The sequence below is a fragment of the Sesamum indicum genome, linkage group LG15 (assembly GCF_000512975.1).
Source record: "Sesamum indicum cultivar Zhongzhi No. 13 linkage group LG15, S_indicum_v1.0, whole genome shotgun sequence".
NCBI classification, from domain to species: Eukaryota; Viridiplantae; Streptophyta; class Magnoliopsida; order Lamiales; family Pedaliaceae; genus Sesamum; species Sesamum indicum.
The window spans coordinates 2,467,208-2,477,367 of NC_026159.1; the positions used below are offsets into that span (position 1 = coordinate 2,467,208).

The 10,160-nt window shown below is 35.2% G+C and overlaps 1 protein-coding gene and 1 non-coding gene across 4 annotated transcripts; both read right to left on the reverse strand.

Annotated features, from left to right (window-relative positions):
- TRNAG-UCC lies at positions 1,908 to 1,979 on the reverse strand. The gene has a single exon. It is a non-coding gene; the product is annotated as a tRNA-Gly (tRNA).
- LOC105177563 (sodium-coupled neutral amino acid transporter 5-like) lies at positions 2,448 to 6,823 on the reverse strand. 3 transcript variants are annotated; one of them, XM_011100763.2, is made up of 6 exons: positions 6,628 to 6,823; positions 5,495 to 6,016; positions 5,227 to 5,379; positions 4,614 to 4,817; positions 3,713 to 4,178; positions 2,448 to 3,006 (listed from the first exon to the last, which is right to left on the reverse strand). In XM_011100763.2, exons 2-6 carry the CDS (start codon positions 5,922 to 5,924, stop codon positions 2,868 to 2,870), a joined length of 1,392 nt encoding a protein of 463 aa, XP_011099065.1. In that variant the 5' UTR covers positions 5,925 to 6,016; positions 6,628 to 6,823; the 3' UTR covers positions 2,448 to 2,867. The 3 variants fall into 3 exon arrangements, with proteins under 3 accessions (XP_011099065.1, XP_011099066.1, XP_011099067.1); XM_011100764.2 differs by lacking the exon at positions 6,628 to 6,823 and adding an exon at positions 6,187 to 6,450; XM_011100765.2 differs by lacking the exon at positions 6,628 to 6,823 and adding an exon at positions 6,117 to 6,450.

Below are 10,160 nucleotides of genomic sequence, written 5' to 3' on the forward strand. Positions count from 1 at the left end.
TTTCGGACACAATCTTTGTATATTGTTCGGAAGAGAACAAGTAGTAGGTTAAGTGAGCGAAGGAGAAGTATATCTAAGGCAGAAGAGATGTTTTGGCAAGCAATTTCACCTAATTTGGTTGGAAAAGCTAAAATCAGTTGTGCCAATTGCTCTTATCAAAAGCTTTATACTCAAACTGATAAATAAGTCATGAGAAATCCATTTCCCGGGAATTGTCGGGTGGTTTTTTTCCCCTTCCGACAAAATGCTGCATAGACTGTAGAAGCTCAATATCACATTAGATACCACTACAAAGTTCTGTTCAATGGCTGAAGTTGCGTTTATCTGTAAACGAATGGTGAGCAGCACTAAACCAGTGCAACCAAGACAATACATCGATTCTTGATCAAGAAATGGAACGTAATCATCTTCGTGTAGTGTTCTATTACGGTCTTCAAACAAGGAGAAAGGCTGGAGAACTGACTAAGAAGCTTAGAGAATCAATTCTGATATGCTATCTGCTTTTCCAGTAGTTACAGGACGGCTGTTGAGGACGTCAGAAGGAGACCATTGACGAGTGGCTGAAGAACGTGGATAGAGAAAAGGAGCTCAAACTAGTTAATTGGGAAGGAAATGTTTCACAGACCATACTTCTGGTCTACCTTTTATGTTCAGGTATAGAATACTAGCCTTAATGAAATGTCTTTTCATGATGATCAAAGCATGGGCGACATAACGCTGCATGGTGAGATAATAGCTCCACCTTTGTTCCACCCCTTGCCACCTCCAAGAACAGGAAAAAAGAAAAGCAACTTTCGCTCGATCAACCACTATAAATCAGCTAAAGAAAATCCAGATCCATTGTCCAACACAAAACAAACTAATATTATGCTAAAATTCAACCAAGAAATAGTAAAAGGTTGCATTGCCATGGCTAGAGCTACAAATGCACACAACTGTCAACCGAGCCTAACACCTTTTGAAGCCCTGGCTGCACTATTCTGGACACATATCAGCAAGGTAAAGGGAATGAAGAGTGCCTTAGTCGACATGTTTTTATGTTTGGACGTGTATAAAGTGCTAAGAGAGGGGCTTCTTTGGAAACTGCATGGTTTATAACAGGGTGCAGGGAGATGGAATACAAGAAAATGAACTATCTATAGCTGCCGGTGTTATCAAAGAAGGGTTTCAAAGGTGGATAGAGATGAGGTTATGGACTTGATTGAACGGTTAGAACAAGAAAACTGGGAAAAGAATCCTTCATGCATGAATGGTTCTTCTTTGATTTGTGCCAATGTAGAAAATGTGGACTCATATTCTGCCATCTTTGAGGAGAATTTGAAGCCCACGTGGCATGTGTACTACGTTGAGCAGCGGTTGGAGCTGGGTGGATAATTATCCTTCCATCACCAGGAGCAACGGGCCGTGCGGTAGAGTGGTCTCAGTCACACTTTTAGAAGTTGAAGCTGAAAAGCTTCTTGACGATGGATTGATTAAGCAATTTGGTCCAACCATTTGGATGGGGTTGAACAGAAACCTCACTTAGATGGAATGCTCATAAGGACCGAAGAGGTTGAAATTCAGTATGAAGTAAATTTGCAATGAAATGAACTTTATTTTGATGTGTATCAAATTGGTATAATTAATGTCCATAAACTGTGAAGACAGACAAGAACTAGTAGTAGAGACTGAGATGCTTGATTGAGTTCCTGTTGTAGCTTCATGAGCAGAGAGATAAACAAATAAGCTCCCATACAGTAATAGTCTTAAAATCATTGGTTATGTCATTCTTTTCTCATGTGGTGTATATAAAAAAATCTGGGAAAAATGTTCAAAACTTCAGATTCAGAAAACAACAAATGAAATGCGTTTGCCGGGAGTCGAACCCGGGTCTATTGCTTGGAAGGCAATTATCCTAACCGTTGGACTACATTTGCCGGGAGTCGAACCCGGGTCTATTGCTTGGAAGGCAATTATCCTAACCGTTGGACTACAAACGCTTGCTTGCCTAAATCCAAAATTTAATGGATATTATTGTTTGTTTATACTTCTAGAGGGGATTGGTTGGAGACGACATTTATAAACTTATGTAATTTGAATTTCATCGTATAATTCGTCTCAAGGTAGTATGATACAATTTCATACCAAATTATATATATTACCAGATGTGGTAGAAAGTGAATTCTTGGGAAAAACCCAATGTTAAAATTTCTCGACATATTATTTTTCACCAGATATTATTTACAGGAACATGGAAGTTTCCATTCCTTTGCATATAGAAATTTGAGAAGAGGCATGTGAGGAGAGCAACGTGTCTGTGTATTGGAGGATATATCAATAGGTTTTCTCCATAAACAAATTATAGGGTACAAATTCCAGGTATAAAACTGTGTATTTCTCATAAGTAAAATTTAGGGAAATTTTATTGAAAAGAGAATAAGAGAGGAAGATATTTTCTTCACAAGGTGGAAAGTAATACTTAGGTAATGACACATTCATCAGAAATACCAGCTCAATATGGATCAAATCATCCACAATTACACAGAGTAAATCTATAGCATCCCTTTGGTAAAACCAATAGAAAGGGAACTAGAATACAATTCATATCCATACACATTTATGAATTTTTACATTATTAGTCCTTTTGCAGCAACAAATAGAACACTTAGCGTAATGCAACGCAACAACATACAACAACACGATGGGAATCAGGTTGCAGAAACAGCTTTGTACATTTCTAGGAAGTCTACTCAACATCTAAGTTGAGTGGCTTGACAGAGCAATTGAAACCAGCCCACGGACGAATAGATACAATATCGCTTGGGTACCTTCACGGTTCACAAGGCTGACAACCCAAGTCTCAAGCTGGCAACGAACAACTAAGGGGATTATGCACTACGAGATGGACCGTTTTTGAACAATGCATAGGCATCGCTGTATATTGCTATCACATTTGAGAAGACAGCAAGGACGATCATGAAAATAGATACGATCCTGTCAAGCTTTGTGGCTATGCCGTATCGGTCCCTGCACCAACAAGAACATTCAACCAATGATTATAATTAGGTTGATGGACCAACAAAGTCAAGAATTAATTCAGCAGAAATTGCCCAATTTTTTCTTGGTGAGCAAAAACGATATTTTTTTCAATTTTTGCCAAGTCATGAATGCAATGGTTGCAAAGTCTACAAGGATTCTCCAAGTTAGTATTAGTGAACATCTTCACATGCTTTTAGGCCCCCTATACTCCAATATAATTCCCCTTCCAATGTTTTCTTTCATCAAGTTGCAATATGCTTCACAAGTGTTATAAATTATATTAAACCCATCAAAGGGAGAGGCAAGCGGCTTTTGATGGAAGTAATTAATTTTCTTTTGAACTTGTTCAGCAGTAACAGAGTTCGAAAATGATACGAGATTAGGGGAATTAATTATTTAGTTTACAATGTATCACTGTGTTTTGTATCATCTTTCTTAGCAGCAAAAGAAAGAACCATCCAGGAGCTATATGAATATTCTGGTGTCCAGGATCCCAATTTTCTTAACCTACTTTAGGTTTGAACAAAATGTAATTGCTGAGGGTTCACCAAGCACTGACTGAATTTGACAATATACTGTGGTCAGTCTACTCTTAAGTTTGTCTTCAGACCTAGATTTACTACCCACCACTGGCCCAACTTTGCCAAAATTAGTATATTTTGATATATTCAAATGGTCTAAATCATAGACTTACCGGAGAGTAATGGCGGCAGGAAAGATGAAACCGATGAGAACAGCTGCCGTTGCTCCAGTGAACTGGAAAGCATCCCAAATGCTGGGTATGAAATTTGCACCGAGAAAGACGATGCCGAGAAGCCCAATGCTGATTGATGCAAACCTCAAGTTGTCTAACGCCAAAGGCCTTGCGGATGGAAATAGAAGGCCATCTAAGTTTAATCGCAGTGGATAAAATACAACAGGGAACACAAGCATCAAATGAGCTGCATAGCTAACGCGAACCACGTCATTAAGCAAGGATCCAAATGGAATTCCAAGGTCCGTAGAGAAGTTGGCAAGTACATCATCAAGAGTTGCATCACCAAATAAGAGGAACCCAAAGAGGCTCGTCATTATATACACACTCGAGCAAAGGACCATGGAAGTTCTCACGACAGCCTTCATCTGTGTGTCATCCTCAAGCTCATTGTCTATTGAGTGAACTGCAAAACAAGCATGTTGTTAGAATTGCCACCACCATCTAAGAAATAACAGTTTGTATAGCAGGAACATTATAGTGAAAGAATCCAAATAGCTTTCTTCATTAGGGCCTCAACCCAAGTCCCTCAAATTCATGCAACAAATCACATTATGGGCCAATGCTGATGCTACACATTTTTTGCAGGTCCAAAATGAAGAAAACAAGCTCTCCAGTATATGAAAGCACAATGATGAAGCCAATGGGCATTGCTATAATTACAAGAAACTCTTATTGAAAATTTAATGCAAAAATAAGAGGGCATAGTAAAGGGGTCTGTGAAAGCATATTTGAATGAAACAATAAGGCCACGACTCGTATCTCATTATACAATGGCCTAATACCTTCCCAATGAAAGCGGTACTGGAACGCAGGCTAGTCAGCCACATTCATTACTTACCATTGTAGTGGCAGATGTACGCAGTGACGAGAACAGGAACCACAGTAAAGAGGTTGAGGAGCGACGGTAGGTCAGTGACAACTGGTAACAATCTAGGCATCACAACAGTTCCGTTGATCAACTTGAAGAGTGTAATCCCCACAGTAACAACAAGGAATACAACAGCCAGAGCAACTGACAAGGCAGATGTGTATCTTAATGAATCTGCAAACACAAATCAAAGAAAGATTTAGCTAGAAAGTACTTAAAAGCCTGCAAATAAATGGTGGTGAATTAAAGTTTACAAGAATTTTTAGAACATTGTCCAAAGTCACGAGGTTACCCTTGTTGATGCAGTTCTAAGTTGCATATTGATGGGAAAATAAGTTTGAGATACTCTACTGAGTATATTGGAAAAAATTGAGCAAAAAATTCTTAAATAAAAGCTGAAAGACAAAACCACAAGTGTCCTTAAAAGCATATTTTCAAAAGCAATCAATAGATGTATGGAACACTGAAACTAGCTTCTCAAGCATTCATTAAACACCAAAATCATTTTATAGTTTCATCAACTAACCAAAACTGCAGTAAGTACCGACTAATTGATAGCTGAAGTAAAAGGAAAAGGACTCACCAATTCGCTTTAAGCTGGCCAATGGTGCAAATATGGCAAGGGTGGTAACAAGGAGAACAAAAAATCGTCCATTCCACCATTGTTCTCCAAACCAACTTTCGAGGACACCAGCATGATGAATTCCACCAGAGGATGTTCCAGAAAGCACATCACCTTTAACCAAAAACCTCCATACGCTCAATATGAATCAATTTGAACAAAATAACAATTACTTTACAGATGTATATCACACACATACACACAGAACTCGGTTCAATCAAGAGATTACCTATGATAATCATGTACACTATAAGCACACCGACGTTGTTGACTATCACACATAGTTGAATCAACATCCTGCCATATTTCCCAAATGCATCCCCCATAAGACTTCCATAAGAACCCGATTTCGATGCCCTACTAAACCTGAGCAAAAAATCGATTGAGGCCTCTGTTAAGAATGCCATAAAGATGATTACAGCAAACCCCAGTATAAGTCCCAACACTTTCATAGTTGCAGGCAAAGCCATGATTCCAGCACCAACAATTGTTGTTGACAGATTAAACACTGCCCCACTGAAAGAAGCTCCATTGAACTCATCAAACCCACCCTCATCCTCATGCTTGGTGGGCAACAATGGGGATTTCTCATCAACAATTGGTTGCTTGCTCTTTCTTGACTTCCTTTCTTTGGTAGACTTAAGACTCCCAATAGTCATTTTTCAAATTGTTTCTGAAAATATCTGTGCAAATCGAACTTTGGAATGTAACAACGACAGATCAAACTCCTGGATTCCTCAAGCCAAAGGATCTGCAAAAAAAGCATACAAGTCAAGCTCTAAACCTTTTATCTAATTGGGTCTGAACTATTTAAATGAATCGTGTTCAGACTAAAAGATCCGAGTCTTTACCGGTTTATGAGTTTCTTTAAAGCTACAGAGGCACTTAATTATTAGGTTTATATAAGAACAACTCGGCTACCTTAGCTTGATTTTTGAGAGAACCCTTCAAAGAAGCCGATTTCTATCAACGATTTCAATGACAATCAGTCTCTTCACACTCAACCAAGCAAAATTGAGGCGAGTCCAATCCCAAAAAAATTGAAGGAAAACCAAAAAACAAAATGAAAACCAAACAAGAAATAATAAGCAAGTGATAAGAAATTGAAAAATAGAACTCAGAAAATAAAAGCCAAAATATCAACAACCAAAACTTTAAAGCTCGCAAGGCAACTGGGAGACAGGGGGCATACAATGTTGAATATATAAAGAAAGGAGGAATAATTCTTCACGCAACGAGTTTCATGGATAAGTATAAAATACATAAAAATACTATAGCACGGATACATAATTCGTCTGCCTTGACAAAGACATGCTCGTCCAAACCCTATAAATAATTAAAATAAAAAATAAAAAATCCAACCTTGGGGTATTCTGCGAACCGTAAAGTAGAGTAAATTGAAGAATTCTTCTTTTTGTTTGTGGAGTGGAGGGCAGATATTTGTGGCGATGAAACGATGACCACTGCAGTCCCTATCAACAGCTGCTTTTGGAGGGCCTTTCAAAGCAGTGTGAGAGAAAGGAAACCCTCCAAAAGGCTAGAGATGGTGAATCAATGCTCTATTTTCGGTGTATCGTTGTTTTTAAACAGACGAAAGGGGGAACAAAACCACGCACAAGAATTCATTAGAACGACCAGAAAAGTACACATAAACAGATTAATTGACATTTTACATGAATTTTTTTGACCATCCAACAAAATCTTGGAATTTTGGTTCTCTCGTATGAAATTGTTAAAATATTTGGAAAAAAAATTGAAATTACCGCTTTTATTATTTACAGAATTTAAATTATAATTTTTTCGTTATTTTTTTATCCCGTCTCATCAAGGTACAACAATAATATATTTAAATATTTCAAATACACTTCACTCTTTCAAGAAAAAATATATCTCAACAATTATAATATATTATTTGTTTTTCTTATTTAACACATTTCATATCAATTGTTATGATTATATTTTTATTTCATTTTGACTTTTTTTTTAGTGAAGGTAAATTTTGTAGATGAGAAGAATAGTACATAAATTTCATAATTTTGTTCTTATTAGTTGTTGATAAGTATTAGTATTTGTAAATTGAAGAAATTAGAGGAATTCATTATGCGTTCCTCCAACCTCATACATCAAATTATCAAGCGGGTCCCTTATTTTTTTTTTAAATATTTTTATAGATATAATCGACGTAAAAATTATTATATTAAATATTAATTATTACATTTACTAATTTATAACTAAATAAGATATAAAAATTAAAACAAAATATTACTATTAAACTAGTAATACGTTTATATTTAAATTTTACACTTTTAATGTTATCAATTGATTTTATATATGCTATACACGATACAAAAATGATTGATACATCGATTTTTATTTTATTTTTGAATTGAAAGTGATTGACTATTTTTAAATGAATTATAATAATTTATGTTGAATATAACAAAAATAATTATAATTAATAATATTAAATAAATTAAATTTAAATAATACCTATTATGAATATAACAAAAATAATTATAATTAATAATATTAAATAAATTAAATTTAAATAATACCTATTATACAATACAATATTTCTCACTCTCACGCATATAGTGAAAATGAAATTATTCTCTAAAATTATGGGATATCGTGTGGGTATCATTTTTTCGTACATTTTGTACACAACTTTCATTGACAGCTAACATCCCACTTGGACTGTTTGCATTTTTAATCAACGCCCACTTGATCGTTAAAATATTAGGAATCTTCCCTTATTTTAGCGTACGAGGTAATTAGGTTTACCAATATTAAAATTATAATTATTAATAAAAATCAAGAATCAATATTAATATATATATATATATAGAATATAATTAGGACTTTTTTTCTTCATAAATATATTTTTATAACCAAAGATATATAAATTATTCTTATTTAATTTAAATAATGCGTTAAATATGTCATAATAAATTCTTCAACTAGACCAACATTCAAGATGGTAAATTACAAAGATGTATCATTATCAATATCAACAAACAACAGTAGATCTAAGGCCAAAGACAGAACCTGTCACAAATCACATTCAGATTCCACCCTTCATCAATAATTAGCATATATACAATTCATAATTTCAGCCTCACCATTCCACCACTCAAATTTCGCATCATCACTTTTTAATCGAGTGAATCAATTACAAAAATGAAAAATGTAAATTTTAATTATTAATAATTAATATACTTAAATTATCAATATTAATTATTATTAAAATAAATTAATACACATACACCGATGAAACTCAAATTCCTGACTTTCTGATTACAGTGTATCAATTTTGTCGATTAAATTAGACCTCACAACATATGTACTGTGGATTTAATGATGGGGATGACTCAAGTTGGTGTTCTATAACATAATTTGAAGAAAAAGTGAAACACGGCATATGCATTATTTTAACATAAGTTTGTGGACATTATTGCGACACGTGTATGGCAAATGTCGCGTAACCAACAAAGTATCGAAAGAGTAAAATTCATTGGTGAATCTAATTTGGAATCACCACGCATCTTCCACTCTGATTAATTTCATTATGATTCCTTAGAGACTTATTAATTATTATTATTTAATAGGGAATTAGTGGTAAGGTACAAAAATTTCAAATCAGGCGCCCACCTTGGGGACGAGGCTGCTGCTTAATTAATATTAATAGTAAAGTATATGTATGATGACAAGAATTTAGGTTGGAAATTTGAGGTGGGAGTGTTGTTTTGGTTGGGGGTGGGGCCGCGGGCGTTCATGAAATGAATGGGCGTGGGTCCGCTGTCACAGTAGGACTGACCAAGGCCGGCGTGCGCCTCTACGACACCCGAAAGGCTCTTTATTATTATTACTATACTAACTATGGTTCTCTCGTTTATGTCTTTCTAGAACCCCAAATATGACGTTCATAATATATCCATAATTGTCTATTGGATTTTGGTCTTTCTGGAAATTCATAATAAAAATTATGACATTTGAACTTTGACGAGGCTACACATGGAAATATCGAATATAATCATCCAATAGTCTAAAGCATTTTCATCTCAATAAAGCATCTTTTCGTAGACAAAATAATGGGATTTTCAATCAAAATGAACAAAATATTGCTTTATGAAATGTCGTTTATATCATACTCCACATTATTTTTTAAATGAATATATGACCTCACCCCCATATGAATTTATCATATATAACATATAATTACTATTGCTGGGAATATATCCCAGCAGTGATGGTCCCAAACAAACTCTGATAAACTGTTACAGAGATGATGATGAGTTTGAAAACCCTTATACAAATATAATTACAAAATTAATGAATAAATAAAGAATAAAGAATAAATAGACAGTTATGATTATACAAGAGCGAAAACAGTAAAAGAATTTGGCTCAAGAGCCAGATCCGGCAAAGAGGAGGCCCAAACACCACCACCAACCGACAACCCCTCACGATTGCAAAAGCACACATCCACTAAGGCTAGATTACAAAGACCCACTAAGAACCACTTAGGCTTCTCACTTAGAATCACAAAAAATCACTTAAAAAACATTGTTATATTTCTCAAAACACTCGGGAAATGATATTCCACAAAGTATTTTGTTCACAAAGAAGGGGGAAGACAATTTTTTTTATTTTTGTCTATTCTTCTTCTTTTGTAAGAGAAAACTGACTGCCTTAAATAAAAGAGAAGGCATTTAAGAAGAAGACGGCGGAACAAGAAACCGAGAAGACGGAAGAGGGAAGAAGACGAGGAGACAGAAGAAGAAAGAAAGAAAATAACACAGGCGGAAGAAATTAGGATTAGCACAACAAATAAGTAGAAGTGGTAGGTTCGGGTCAGATAATGGGTGTGGATCGATAAACTGAATTAGATTAGT